Source organism: Amblyomma maculatum, chromosome 11 (genome assembly GCF_055883805.1).
Source record: "Amblyomma maculatum isolate TAMU_Amacu chromosome 11, ASM5588380v1, whole genome shotgun sequence".
Lineage (NCBI taxonomy): Eukaryota > Metazoa > Arthropoda > Arachnida > Ixodida > Ixodidae > Amblyomma > Amblyomma maculatum.
The window spans coordinates 71,017,252-71,033,097 of record NC_139354.1 but is presented as its reverse complement, the minus strand read 5'-3'; the positions used below and the strand labels follow the sequence as shown (position 1 = coordinate 71,033,097).

General features: G+C 45.0%; 1 protein-coding gene and 1 long non-coding RNA gene across 5 annotated transcripts in view; one reads left to right on the top strand and one right to left on the bottom strand.

Moving 5' to 3' along the window:
* Positions 1-1,831: 1,831 nt before the first annotated feature.
* LOC146174132 (uncharacterized) overlaps positions 1,832-15,846 on the bottom strand; it is a 29,905-nt gene continuing 15,890 nt past the window's right edge. For 3 of the 4 annotated variants that reach the window (XR_014701951.1, XM_084583874.1, XM_084583875.1), the window contains one exon: positions 1,832-2,023. Coding sequence is in view for 3 of the 4 variants with exons in the window: in XM_084583874.1 (XP_084440000.1) it covers positions 1,854-2,023 (170 nt within the window). In the remaining variant the exon portion in view is untranslated. Of the gene's footprint in view, positions 2,024-7,779; positions 7,881-15,846 lie in introns of those variants that run through there. The other variant, XM_084583876.1, reaches the window with a different exon arrangement.
* LOC146174133 (uncharacterized) lies at positions 8,306-9,173 on the top strand. Its single transcript, XR_014702182.1, has 3 exons — positions 8,306-8,374; positions 8,481-8,567; positions 8,882-9,173. It is a non-coding gene; the product is annotated as an uncharacterized LOC146174133 (long non-coding RNA).

Genomic DNA, 15,846 nt, shown 5'->3' with positions numbered 1-15,846 from the left:
TGAGTGAGTGTTAATGTTACTTGTATTAGTACGAATGTTTTTTTTTATTTTGTGTGCGCCAGTGACTCAGACTCTCAGCAGACAATAGCAATGGTGTGGCCACTCTGTGGGGTGTGCAGTGATGGGTGTAGCAGTGTTGTGGTGTGCGGTTGTCCTCCGAAAGAGTGCATCAGTGTCATGGCCCCAAGTTTTTTTCCCCAAAAAAAAACTTCTCAAAGGGGGGGCATATTTGTGAAGAACATATGATAATTTGAGAAAAGACGAAGAAAGGGAATCACGTTTGGAGAAAGAAGAGGAGAAAAACGTGGAGGTTGGCTCGAGGAGCGCGAGGCACAAGCAGAAGAGAACAGGCGAGCAGCGGAGCCGATCGGCTGTCCAAGGAGCTCGGAGCGGTGCGTCTTCTGCCAGGCATGACCCGGGGACCCAGACCTGGGGCCTGCCGGCCGTATGCTGTCCTGTTCTCCTGTCGTCCACGAAACTCGGAACGGTGGTCGGGCCCGGGAGTGCCACAGCGCCAGCTCTTCACTGGCACGAGCGTTCGGCGCCGTGCTGAGCCCAGGCACGTCGGGGAGGTCTGATGCATCGGCCGTGGAAAGGCAACCCGAGGCCTCTTGCCTTTACTGGGCCCCGTCCGTGGCCTAGCGTTCCGCTGGGCTTACTGAGGCCTTACTGCTCTGACCCTGCAAAACTCTGACCACCCGGAGCGTCTGCACCGGCTTCTCCACCCAACGAACTGGTGACTGTAGATAACTTAGTGTTTAGTCTTTGACCTACTTGTTTGTCCTACTCTCGTCCCGTCCATGTGTACACATAAAAATTATTCGTCGTTAGATTGGTTGGTCTGGTCGTCTATTTAGATTGCTGTCTCTGAATAAGCCACAGAAAAGGTGGCCAGAAGATTTAGAGAAAAGAACCTCACAGATACCAGTGGCCGGGTGAATAAACCGGCGGTGGAAACTAGCGAAAAACGACTGGAAGATTGATGGCTTAAAAGCAAAGAAGTGACATAATGTTAGTAATGTAGGAACAAAAATTTAATAGAGTGATGGCTTAGTTAACCATTCTAGATCAATAATTAAGATATATGGTGAAAAATGAGCATGATAGCTACTGCTACCACCCCGTTTCAAAGAGGACGCTCCTATATTCCATCCATGCCGTTGAGAGAACGGAATCACGCGTCAGACACCTCTTTCCAAAAGCCGCACAATCCTCCAGGTATGCGATTCGCTCCCACGATGAACTCAGGCAAAATGTGACACAACCTTAATTGGTACAGGGTGCGCAAAAAAGGATCTCCGACCTCTCGAACAAAAGAAAACCTGCTGACTAGATTTGCTAATAAACTGTCCTCAATGCATAACTACAACACTCAGGCTTCAAGCGCGATGGACGGTCACTAACGAGTTCATGCATACCTGAAATCATGGCGAAGGCCTCATTAACCTAATGTTTTTTCCATCGTTTGCACGCACATGGCAATGCTTCTGAGTTTTAAAAATTTGGGTGACACCTGTCCTTGAGGCAATGAATGGTAGGCTTCCACTATCAGCCTGGCAATGCTTTTAGCTCCTTGCCTAAAAGTCTCAAAGATTCATTTAAAAAGGTGGCTGTAGAAAATATTCGAATTCCGAAAACAGAGTTCCATAAACTCAAGTACACCGAACATCTCCACAAAAATTTAGCTCCACAGACCATAGCTTAAGGTTGGCTCGACGTGCGAAATCAGGCTCTCCCCTCTACCTTTGTCCAGTGCTCTTTCATAACATATAGCCGTCTTCGCTCTCACGTTATACCTTGTATCCTTACCAATATTAGGCCGACGAAAGAATAAATCAAATTGTTTCGTGTTTTTATTCATTCAGGCGCCTTTGTAGTGCACGGCTAAATTGGGCTATCAGTTGTCCGCACTGCTTCATATATATTTTCGTGTCATCTGGTGGGCAGTTGCTAGAATATACTGGCCAGCAAGTCTGTGGAACAGGCCTCGAAGCAGATCTGCTTCTCCGAAGAAGCCTGCAGCCTGCATAAAAAGAGAACGCATAATTAGATCCGTTTTGCCTCGGGATGCTGGCAGCGTGAGGTACAATAACGCACAAGTTAAAAAGGCTATTTTAAGGAGCAGTTTGTTCTGATTCTCAGCTCTTGGAGGTTGTCCCTGGCTGAAGCGGCGTTGTTATTGTCACTCCTAAGGGCAAAGGCTACAATGCTATAAAGCAGCTGTGACCCACATAGCCAACCTCTCAGAGGTGGCACTGGCCACCTTTCGGTGGAAGAGTTTACTTAGCCCTCCGCAAGTTGCCGTGATCCCCGTTTTAATGTCGCAAAGGCAACTCCGACAACAAAGTGCTAAAAATCGTAGGTCACCGATATGGCCACAATAAAACAAGAATGATTTATCGCTCCTATAGAAATATTTTCCAAAGTGGCAATGAATGGCACCAAGAATTTCTAAGAGATGTAACAATTTTAGGGATAAATGCTAAGTTGCCTGCCTGGCCGTGGCTTGATTTGTCAGAAGATTATGAATATTACGCGTTTGTCACAGATGATAACTATGATAAGGTTGACAATATATATTTGCCGTAGAACACTCATTATCATTATGATCATCATCAGCCTGACTATACCCACGCAAGGCGAAGGCCTCTTCCATATTTCTCCAGTTAACCCGGTTCTGTGCTAGCTGCCTTCACTTGACCCCTGCAAAGTTCTTAACCTATCCGCCCATCTAACTTTCTGCCGCAGCTTAAACCGCTTTCCTTCTCTTGGAATCCAGTTTGTTACCCTAAGCGACCATCGGTTATCCTATCTTGGCACTACATGTCCTGTCCATGCCCATGTCTTCTTGATTTCCAATAGAATGTCAGTAAATCGAGTTATTTTTCTGACCCACTCTGCACGCTTCCTATCTTTTAATGTTATCCCTACTATTTTGCGTTCCACAGCCCTCTGCGTTGTCCTCAACTTAAGTAGAACCATCTTGGTTAGCCTCCACGTTTCAGCCCCATAGGTGAGTACAGGTAAGACGCAACTGTTGTATACTTTCCTCTTGAGCGATACCGGTAAGGTGTTATTCAAAATCGGCGAGTGCTTGCCAAATCCATTCCATCCCAATCGTATTCTTCTTGGTATTTCCTTTTCATGGTCTGAATCTGCGGTTACTACTTGTCCTAAGTAGTCATGCTCGCCTACTACTTCCAGTGCTTCACTACCTAACGTAAAGTGCTGTTCCTTCCCGAGGCTGTTGAACATTACCTTAGTCTTCTGAATATTGATTTTCAAGCCTAAATTCCTACTTTTCCTCTCTAGGCCACCAATCATTTTTTGCAGTTCATCTCCTGAGTTACTTACCAAGGAAATGTCATCAGCAAAGCCCAGATTACTGAGGTATTCTCCATCTGCCCTTATCTCGTACTGCTTCCATTCATCATCATCAGCCTGACTATACCCACTGCAGGGCGAAGGCCCCTCCCATATTTCTCCACTTAACTCGGTTCTGTGCTAGCTGCATCCACTTGACCCCCGCGAACTTCTTAACATCATCCGCCCACCTAACTTTCTGCCGCCCCCTGGTACGCTTTCCCTCCCTTGGAATCCAGTTTGTTACCCTAAGCGACCATCGGTTATACTCTCTTCGCACTACATATACTGCCCATGCCCCAATTCTTCTTCTTAATTTCCACTAGTATGTCGGTAACCTGAGTTATTTCTCTGACCCACTTTGCACGCTTCCTATCTCCTAATGTTACCCCTACCATTTTTCGTTCCATAGCCCTCTCGGTTGTCCTCAACTTAAGTAGAACTCTCTTGGTTAGCCTTCACATTTCAGACCTATAGGTGAGTACAGGTGAGATGCAACTGTTGTGTATGTTCCTCTTGAGCGATACCGGTAAGCTGCCAGTCATAATCGGCGAGTGCTTGCCCAATGCGCTCCATCCCAATCTTATTCTTCTTGTTATTTCCTTTTCATGGTTCGGATCTGCGGTTACTACCTGTCCTAAGTAGATATAATCGCCTACTACTTCCGGTACTTCACTACCTAATATAAACTACTGTTCTTATTCTCCATTCTCCATCTACCCATATCTCTAACTGCTTCCATTCCAAGTCTCTGAATACGTCCCTAAGCAAGCTACTAAAAGTACTGTGGGAGATCGAGTCTCCTTGCCTAACACCTTTCTTTATGGGAATTTTGTTATTTTCTTTATGCAGAAGTATGGTTGCTGTGCAGCCACTAATATACCTTCCAGAACTTTCACTTATGGCTCTTCTACTCCTTGATTTCACAATGCCTGCATCACCGCCGAGGTTTCGATTCAGTCAAATGCTTTTTCGTAATATATTATTGCTATGTATAAGGGCTGGTTATATTCCGAACATTGTTCTATCACCTGGCAGATGGTATGGATATGAAGGATAGTAGAGTACCGTTTCCGAAGCCCTGCTTGATCCTTTGCTTGTTTGCAGTCTTAGGTTGTCCTGATTTTGTTAGCGATTACCTTAGTAAATACCTTATACGTAACAGGCAGTAAGCTGATTGGTCTGTAAATTTTAAGGTCCTTATCGTCCCCTTTCTTATGAATAAGGATAATGTTTGCATTCTTCCATGGTGCCGGTACCGTCGATGACACCAGGCACTGCATGTATACAGGGTGGCCGGTTTTTCTAGCACAATATTTCCCCCGTCCTTCAACACATCTGTAGTTATCTTATCCTCTCTAGCTGATTTCCCCTTTTCATACTTTCTATTGCCTGCTTAACCTCATCCTTCGTCACTGGTGGAACGTCTGACTGTTTTTCCCTAGCGCCAATCTCGTTACGGTTCTGACTAGATCTGTTACTTTGACTATCTAGTCGATATTCGCGATGACGTTGCCCGCCTTGTTACTTAGCGCATATATCTGATTTTTGCATATTCCTAAATTCTTCACTGTTTTAGGGCTTCCGTTCTTTGCAGCATGGCTATTTTCTCTATGTTATACCTCCTTATATCGGCCACTTTGGGTTTATTGATTAGCTCTGATATCTCCGCGAATTCTATCCGGTTTGTTGGATTGGAAGCTTTTATTTTTAGGCGTTTCTTAATAAAATATTTAGTCGCCTTAGACAGCTTACTGGTATCCTCTCTAACTGTCCTATCGCCTACTTCTACCGCGCGCTCAGTAATAATATATCTGAAATTATTGTTTATTGATTCTAGGTTAATGTCGCCATCCTCAGTTAGAGCTGAATATCTATTCGGTAGCGAGATTCTGAACTCTTCTGCCCTCCCCCTCACCGGTAATTCGTTGGTGAACTTCTTTCTTACTAATCTGTTGCGTTCCTTCTTCAGATTTGGACTAATTCGGGACCTCACCATCTTGTGATCACTGCATCGCACTTTCGCAATTACCTCGACATCTTGCATAATGGCGGCGGTTGAGCACAGTATGAAGTCAATTTTATTTTTAGTCTCCCCGTTAGGACTTTTTCATGTTCATTTCCGGTTCTTCTGTTTGCTGAAGAGGATATTCATGATTCTTAAGTTATTGCGCTGTGCAAACTCGGCTAGTAACTCCCCTCTGCTATTCCTAGAACCAATGCCATAGTCAACTACTGCCTGCTTTTTCCCTACCTTAGCATTGAAGTCGCTATTAGTACTGTATACTGCGTCTTTATTTTCACATTGCCGATTCTACATCTTCGTAAAAGCTTCCAACTGCCTGGTCATCATACTACATGCAGGTGCGTAGGCGTGTACAACATTTAAATTATACCCTGTATTAAGCCTAAATACGATGCCTGCCCCCCTCTGATTATTACTATAGAATTCATCTATATTACCCGCTATATACTTATTGACAAGGAAACCTACTCCAAGTTCTCGCCTCTCCGGTAAACCTCGATAACACAGTACATGTCCATCCTTCAGTACAGTATATGCCTCATTCGGCCTCCTAACCTCACTAACTAAGCCCTATGCATCCCATTTCATACTCTCTAGTTCCTCTAACAGCGCTGGAGAAACGGCTGGAGAAACATTGCACATAACATGATGTGTTGGCCGGAATTGGCTTGCACATATTAAAGATCAATTCTCAACCTGCCCAGATATATTTTAACGTCCCTAACAATACTGTCGTGTCCTTAGCGATGGTTTTCAACTATGTTTTATACATCGTCAACGATATAGTAACAGTAATAGAGAACATTTATTCAAGAAAAATTGCTTAGGCAGTAAGGGCACGGTTGGAATGGGGTCCTCCCCCATTGCTCCAGTGGCTTAATCCCTGTCGGCATAAGGCTTCAGTTTCTTGACAAACCCATGCCATGAGATAAAGGCAGATATTCTTTAGCCAAAACATTTAGAAAGCATCGAAATCAATGATTGCGGGGCACTACGCATTCAAGCAGGGCATGCTGCGAGCAATGTTGTCGAGTCGAACGCGTAGCTCATGCCGCCTACGAAGCGCTTAGAAATGCCCGACTTTTATACTACTCCTTAACTGTGAAAATGTTTTAGTACAGAGATGGAATGCGCAGCAGTTATAGGCCCTACCATTCCTTCCATATGTCTTCAGCGTGATGCGTGAGGACACTCATGCGTCAAAATTTTAAGAATGCTTCGTCGCCCTCCTCGATAGAATTGCAAAAAAACAGTTGCATACATTTTTTTAAGCTGATAATGATCGCTGCCTATGTAAAGAAACACAATACGGTGCAGTCTACAAGCATACTTACGCAATCTGCAGTAGGCCAGTACGACGTAGCACCTTCCATATATACTATAGGTTGTTACCCCGGCTTAATTTGCTGCGATGAGGATTTACATCCATATCCTGAAAACTTTTGTCCATAACTGGAAATAGACACATAAATGCTTTATTAATGCACTATTTCATTTGCGTGGTGAAAGAAAAAATAAAATTTTGGAAAACAGAGGTCGAATAGATTGTGCTAGTGAAGGCAAATGCTGCACCGTTTCGTCAAGTATGCTAGCTGACTCTTCAATGAAGCGCGACACTGACTGTATTCCGCCGTAGGTGGTCTTGTAAACACAGAAGACTGGCTAGCTGCAGCATATTTTGTGTTGTAATTTACATCAGCGATAAACTTGCACTTGATTCCTATATGCCGGCGTTCTCTGCTTTGAGTGCGTCAGCAAGGGACGAGTGATGAACAAACACATGCTGTTGATGCAGCATAGCTCATAGTCAAAAGGTAGATCCCCCCACATAAAAAAGAAATTTCTGCACATTCTCTACCTTCGCCTAGCAGAGAAAAAATCTAGCTTTCTCAGATGTTCTGGAATGAAGTGTATTTAAATTTAATAGCATTGCACGCTGCCCAACTTTTTAATACAAGTTGTGTACTTGATGTGACAGCTGTTGATTAGTTCGGACTTAATATTTCCTGGTAAAGACTTAAAAGAGAAAATATTCAAGAAGCTTGAAGCATAGCAATCCCACTATTGGAGACTGGAAATAAGTGTCAATGAATATTTTTGCTTTAGAGAAACAAAAAAAAAAACATGAGTGCGTGCTCACTATTGAAATATTTGTCATAAAAGTATTGTTGCCTGGTCATGCTGCTCTTCAAGAAAATTATTTCTATCCGAAAGCTGTATAAGCGCGTGCATAACTCTCATGACCTGCCTTCGAATATTTTTGCAAAGTCGGCTTAACGTCACGCGTTTAAATGGTTGTTCCTATGCAGTATTCTGGGAAGATTCTCCATGCTTTTTAGGAACATCATCAAAACGCATTGCAACCAACCGATGGTATTTCAATCTAGAAATTACGTTCGTTCGCTCTAAAAGTTTAGAAAAAACGTACCATCTTTGCCAAAAGTAACCAGGCTGCAGGGTTTACTTCTCAACCGTGTTTGGAGCCCTTGCTCTATTTGAAAAGGCAAAAAATGGTATTTACAGATAAGATTGATGGGCTTTTTTCCGCACAGGTGATCAATAATTTGGCATGTCCTGTAAAACGCTTAACTAGAGGGCTAAGGAGCAAATCGGGCAGCCTAGTTGCTTTTAGCAAAAGGCGGTACGTTCTTTTAGACACGCAGCTGTTGGCGACGCAGCGGCGCCAGCCTTCGCTGTGGCAGCGTAGGCATTCTTCGTTCCCACGCCTGAGCAGCGTCCATTCAACCCCGGCGGAACTCCAACTTTCTGGTGTCATATAATACCTTGCGGACAGCGCTGCCGCGCTCGCACGGCTGGCGTCGGCGCGCTCTCTCTCTTTCTTTTCGTTCTTCCTTCTCTCTCAAACAACGCAGGTGCGCGCCTCGCGGGTTGTGTGCTGCAGGCAGCTCCGCTCGCACTCCCGCAGAATAAACAGTAGAACCACGACATGTCTCGTCCCGTCTCGCGAACAGTCTGCAGCTCAGTGTGAGTACCACTGACCCTTTATTTTAAAATATATTTTCTTAACGGAGTAGGTTTTTGGGAGCCTTGTTTTTTTATTTGCTACCCATGTTTCTACACTTCCCTGCAGGAGGAAAGATTCGGTATTACTGGGACGGACCTTTGCGTGCTTGGGCTGCTGCGGTTGAGCTGCATGGAAGGCTTTGCTGGACAACCGGTAAGATATCCATTTTTTATACAGTGTGGCGTATTAACTGGAAATTACTTATCTTGTCAGTCATTGGCACCTGATAAATAAGATTAACAGAATGTGCCTATCTGCTGTTTATGTCAGAATAAGAAAAGCTTTTGGTTTAACTGTATTGCACCAAACAAAAGATGTGTATTTTTCATGAATTCCGATTTCAGCACGCTGACTTGGACAAACTAATTTTGTAGCATTGGCAAATTTTACTGCTCATAACAGTTTTCCCAAGCTGTACTAAAATAATAATACTGCATAATATTGTCTCTTTTTGTTTTCGCTTGCAGATGTTTGTACGAAAGGAAGATAGATGGTGATATGCAAGCTGCTCAAGCATACATCTGCAAGGGTGCTGAAAGCTGCTGTCCTTATAACCGAGCACAAACTCGCATGCTATAGTTGCTGGCTTGGCAGACACCTGAAGCTGCCTTTAATGATGCGTCTTCCTAAAGCCTGGGATCTGCCGACACCTTGTCAATGAACCGAACCAGAGGTGAAGTCCTGGAAGTCTGAAAAAATTCTGTCTATAGTTTTTTTTTTCACTATGTACCACATGCGCACCTAATAAATATCCATGAAACGAACAATTCTGCCTTGTTTGTGTGAATGCATGTATATTTTCAGGATGCTGTATATATATTATTAGCTACATGTAAACACCTGCACAAAACAAAACCTTGTGTTTGGCGCATGATGACCTTAGCTGCCTCTGCGCCGTAACACCCATCAAATAAAAAAAATAGTCACAAACACAACATTAAACAATAATGGGATTGCCTGGCTTCAGCTATGCAAAGCCAGTGGACAAGCTTTGATGGGCAATGTTGGGCCGCCGATGAGCCTAGCTGGATAGCACTTATTAAATGCCAGTGAGTAAGCTTGGCTGTAAATATTGGATAGCCAGTGAGAGTGGCTGGATGTACGTTATATAGGAGCCAGTGGGTATGCTTGGGTGGAAGATATTGGGTAGCCGTTCAGTGAGGACGCACGTCAATAAATAACCTAGTCTTCCATTGGTGGCCATTGTTCGAAAGCTAGTCTAGTAGATTGGATTAAATCTTGTCAAGGGTAGCGCCCCAATGAAACACCGTTATTGGTCCCAATATTCTGGCCGGTTTCCCCCAATATTGGGCTGATGGCGGTCCATTGACGGCGTGCTACTATGATATCTCACAGTGCGTGAGTCGCTTTGGCACGGTAAACCCCATAGCCAAATGGTGCGCGTATGGTGCATTGTTTCAAGGATATGTGTATGTGCGCTGTGCATATCATTAAATGCAAATCTGAACAGAGCCCCACCTTTCAACTTGTTTCAAAATAGCACATCTTCGAATTGTTAGATGTATTGGATGGCCATGTTTTACAGTTATGTTCATTTTTCCAGGACTGCTTTTGTGAGTGTGGTTATACTTTCCCGCGTGTTATTTGGCAATATTTTCTGATTTTCATCAATTATCTACTGTGGTCTTTACTAAATAACATCCAGCTTCTGCCAAGCAGACCCTACTTTTACGTGTTGTTTTAACAACAGAAAAGAGGTAATTGAGGGGATACTTTTTTCTTGTCGTTTTCCTAATGCTTCCCAGTTAACACGGCAGATTGAATGAGTTCGTGGTTACACATACAAGAGAAGAAATCTCAACATCGCAGACAGTACAATCGTCAGAAGAAAAACACACGGCCCTGAACTCACGAATAGTTTATTAGAAGTTTGGAAGTCAATATATACACAAAGGTTGGACGCATTTGAGCAATGTCATACATAGAAACTCCGATAAGGTTACACTAAAAGTGATAGATTTTAAACTTGCACTGGCGGCCTTGCATACCACCCTTCGTTTACATACAGACCATCGTGTAAGGGGTTTATTTTGTGATAAAGGAATACACGCCTTGTATATTAGTTGTAGACGCAGATACAGAGTGTAATAATAATAAGATTGTTCACAGGAAACGAAAGGTGCAGTATATATTATACTTGCTCTATAGACACCTGGTCCGTGCTGTATAGGAAAGGAAGGTGGGACAGAAAGTAAAAAGAGAGAAAGAGGAGCCCTATTGGAGTAATGTCGACAACTGGGGATCCTGAAAGTTGTCATGACTCCATGTTTTGAATACAAACTGTTTATTGAATCTTTCTCCCGATGTTCCAAGCAACTAAGTCTGAAAGTTTCAGCTACATCAGAGCTCCAGAGATGTTTAGGACTGTTATTGCCTATTTTAAGACTCTTATGCTGATCTGGCCCCTGGCGTAGCCGTTGACGTCCTAAACTGACGCCGCGTCGTCTGCTTGCACGTTCAGTGCACGAGCTACGTCAACCGTGGTTACGCGAAGTCGATGTGACGGACCAAAGAGCACTCATACTGCTAAATCCGGTTACCATAAACTGCTTTTACATCTCTGTTAGCGCTTTTCACCTCGTCGGCGCTTGTGGCCGCATACCTAGAGACCATCGGCACACGAGTACGAAAGCCGCATGAGTTGTCCAGCTCGAACAACATAGACAATGTACACTGAAACACATCCTAAATGGGCATCTGTCATAGCCTGAGTTGCTTTGGGACATTAAACACCACAAACGAAACCAAACATCATAAATGCGACATAATAAAAATGCTCGTATTCAGATATGTGGCGCAACAATCACAAACACAAGAGAAGATACACAACACACTTGCCAAAAGTGCAAGTGTGAGCCGTTGTTTAGCAGGCTATACATTTTAGGCAAGAGTCGGGATAAGATGGTACGTGAAATTTTAGAGGTGTATTGGATACAGAAGAAAGAAGAGAGATGTATTAGTGAAGCTTCGTTGAGTTTACGTAGAAAAGAATTTACTTTTATTGAGCAATCATCCTGAGTAATGCAAACAACGAGATTATTATCGGGCCTCAAGCTGTTATTCTTGGCCTGAAGCTGTTATTCTTGGACTCATCTTACGTTTTGGGGTCATGGTAGTTTAAAGAACTTTTTTTCCCTCAAGTACATGGGCTTCGTGGCTTCGTAGATGTTGGCAAGTTAAAGTTCTTCAATACGTAGGGACTACACAAGTTATGTGGTGTGGATGGACATGTCCTACTGTATATGTGTGGCGGTGGTTTTTAGTGTATGACTATGTGACTATTTGGTGATATTTGCTTGTCCACCGTGGTATGAGTTACTAGGCAAAGCAGAGGTGTGGAGTAACAAGACAGTGTGGAATTTGTGACTGTCATGTTTGGACGATGTTTATGGTCTGAGAGGAAGAAAGTGCCACTATCCCCTTTGGTAAAGAACAGGAAGAAGAGAAGAAGAGGAAGATGAGATTGGTCACTGCCATGTTTGGACGATGTTATGGTCTGCGAGGAAGAGAGTGCCATTATCCCCTTGGCAAAGAAGAGGAAGATGAGAATAAGAGGAAGATGAGACGTACCTGAGTGTAGAAGAGGAGGAGTGGTGAAGAGGAAGTGTTTTCAGATTCTTATTACAGTTGGTAGTGTGCGCGTGTGTTGTGTATCTTCTCTTGTGTTTGTGTTTGTTGCGCCACATATCTGAATACGATGCGGCACCAACTAGCCCCTCAAGCCGTTATTTTGATAAAAATGCTGATAGACTGCCTTCCTACAGCATTTTTGTACAATGTTGGACTACAACGCCACAGCATAGTGTATAAGGTGCGGAGTGCTACATCGAGGCGCGCAATACCCCGTCCAATCTTAGCGGCATTGTTAACGCTCCTCATTGTCATGCACAAGTCTGGACCTAACCGCACTATAAAAGTACACAATAAGCTCAAAAGGCTTGTCCCGTCTTTTTGGGGCCGCTCTGGTTTTCAATAATACTGCACAGTATGCCGCAAGCTTACAGCAACGGTGCCGCCCCCGAGCGTGGCGAACGACGGCACAGGCCGTCTGCTTCTCCCTAAACGTCGCTAGGCACATATTGCTTAGTACCGAAGCCACAGTGGACGGCGCTATGTAAGTGATCAGCGAGGCGCTTTACTATTTTAGTCAAGAGGCCTCGATCATGAAACTTCCTCTTAACCTTGTTATTTTGTAGTGAAGGAAATGTTTCTCGGCGAAGCCTCAGCAGCAGAGATAGCGTACAAGAACTCGGGCACATCATCAGCGAAAAACACCATCGTATGGCTCAAAACGTATCAAGAAGCATTGAATTTATAAATTCCCTTTCCGTGTCCTGAAATTATTATTAGAAAAAATAAATTTGAGCATCCTTTTCTGATACAGGTTCAAGGTATCTGCCTTATCGCTGGCAGGGACGGCTTTCGGTAAGTTCGAAGGGCACGGCCGGCGTGGCGGTGTTTACGGGCGGGTGAAGTGCTGTCAAAGCCGATGGCGGCGGTCGCACTGAAGGCTGATGTGTGGGAAAGAACAAATTGCGCTTCACTACATTGTGTTTCTGAGTACACTCATAGGGAGTCATACGTGTCTTTGATCAAGCACGAATATAGTAGTGTATCGGCAGCTAATTGACGCTGGTTCAGCCGCAGACGACGCGGAGTAACTGTGACGTCACCAATCGTCTCACCTTGGCGGTCGCTATCGGTAGAAGGAGCGTAGTTGTCCTAACTTCAATCCCTTCACTTGAAATAATGCGTCTAGGTTTCTCACATTTCAGAAATAAATAATAAGGTCCAGTATTATCTGTCAGAATACAAAACTGCAAAATATTGTATGACGATGACATGCTCCTTTAACTTGCACTGACATGGCACAGCACACGGTAGCCTCTTCGTTTTGCCTCTGTTGAAACGCATCCGCCGGCAGAGCGTAAAAACGCGTCCAGCTGCAGCAAATAGAGAATGACCATTAGAAGGCTAAGATAGTAGCGGAGACGCCCGAACAGACAGAAGAACGGCTTGCGAAGCGGTGATGCCAGACTGCCGAGGGTAACAGACGCGCATAGCCGCCGAGAAGAGGCCTATGGAACAGTTTCCAAAAGTAGATATGGTACCCGGATATTTGAAGCAGACTTTGTGAGCAATCCGTTTGGACACATGTGTACTGTGCGATAGACTGGTGCCCCAATTGAACTTGACACCGGTGAGTTAATCCAATGTATGCGAATTTTGTGTTTGCAGGCTGCCAAATCGAAATACTGTGTAGAAAAAATTGAATGCTGCATGCTAATTCACAGATTATCGGACAGTCTTCATCTCTCTGCAAAATAAACCCAATGCATCTCATTGCTATACATAACTGAGAAAAACAAGCTCAGTCATGGAAGCGTACCGTCTTTGCCAAAAGTGACCAGGCTGCTCCGAAGGCTGGCGGAGCAAGCACGCGGCCGTGTGGCGGCGTTGCGCTCGCTGTGGCTTATCGGTGCTCGTCAGCTTCGAGGGTACAACATCTAACGTAACTTTGCACCCACACTCTCGCCTGTTGGATGAGAAAGTATAGGCGCGGGCTGCGGTTTCACGCGTGCGAAGCCTGGTTGTGCCCAGTGAGGGCGCTAAGTATAGCGACGGGCTATTCGCTCTTCTCGGCAACTGCGGAAAACCGAAAAGCAGGTGACAGTAGACACGGTGAGCTCTTGTTGTTCGTTTCTAGGACGAATATGTGCTAGGTTTGCCAGACAGTGTCGCCCTGAAATAAGGGTTCCGCGAGCAAGAAAGTAATCATGTGCATATAATGGTTAAGCGTGAGGAAGGTTTAATTTTATTTCTTTACTTAAACCAAAACTTACCCACAAGCAAACGCAAAAATTTGTTGCAATCAATCATTGCACATATTTTAAGCAGCCACCCTGAGGGGCTAACGCAATTTCGCAAGCCTAAAAGAGAGATAAGGTGGCTTGAAAGGGTTCACGAGCATTCCCTTGTTACGATCCGTAATGTGGCACTACGCAAGGCACCTTGAAGAAAGCATATTGAAATTTCGAGGTGCGATGCACAGGCGCATCAAACACACAGGAAAGCGCAATTCTGCTGGTGCGTTTCAGCAGCGGATTACAGAACACAAGCACGTATAATTATACAGCGATAAACGCGACATATTATCTGTTCAGGGCAGTTGCCAAGAAGAGCGAATAGCCCCGTCGCTATACTGAGCGCCCTCGCTGGGCTCAACCAAGCTTCGCACACGTGAAACCGCAGCCGACACATCATACGCGCCTAGTTTTTATCATCCAACGGGTGCGAGTGAGGGTGCGAAGTTACGTCAGCTGTTGTACCCTCGGAGCGGACGAGCACCGATAAACCACACCGAGCGCAACGCCGCCACAAGGCCGCGCGCTTGCTCCGCCAGCCTTCGGAGCAGCCTGGTTAGTTTTGTCAAAGACGGTACCTCTAGCTAATTATATCCTGCATAGGTTAGCTAAACCACTTCTATATGTTATTTCAGACATCAACGATAGGTTGAAAGGACATTACCTTGGGCGCCAGTATCAATTAAAGCGGCTACAGGTCCACCGTTCACCGAAATGTCGAGAAGGTTTCGTCGGTTAGCAATCGCCAGAAGAAAAGTTCCGGACGGACTCGTAAAGGCTGCGACACCTCCGGGCGCTGCATCGGTTAGTTTTACGGCAAGGAGCCAGAATAGCTGGGAGAGGATGAGTGGCGAGTGTGCGGCGATCGTGATACCTGCGCGGGAATGGAGGGTTGAATGCGACGGGATGGTGGGATGGTCATCAAGTGGCGATGGTAGGCGGCATCCGTAATTATCGTGTCGATCATAATAGCGAGGTTGAGGAGTCGAAAACCAGTGGCTGCGGCAATGGAGAGAATTGAGGCCGACACGGGGCAGTGGAAGCAGATGGGCCATACGTCCGCGGTGCGCCATTCTGAAGGATTGCGGAAACTGTAGTGCATAGAGAAGTGCTGATTGGAGCAGCAGCCGTAACTATTGTGTAGCGTGTGAGGAACAGGGTTGTACAGAGGGTCTGCCGGAGTTCAGACCCGCGTTCCCAAACTTCTGGCGAACGCTTGCCTTAATGAGGGCAATAGTGTATTCGGTGGGCTCAGGAGTGAAGCCAATGGGAGTAATAGCCTCTAGTTCAGCTGGAGACTATCCGTGTAACATTTTCTGAGTACGAAGGCTGCTGCAGAGTAGGTACATTCTCGCATGAAGACGTAGGAGCGGTGTTATGGAAGTCTTCTCATACGGGAAGTAATTCGGGGAAGTTTGGCTTGCTCAAACTGCCTGTAAATGTGAGGGACTGAGGGAACGAAGGTGCAATGTTTGCAGAGTAGCAGATGAAATGCGTCTTCCGCGATCCCATTCAGGATATGGCACTCTTTTTTGGTCTCAAACATG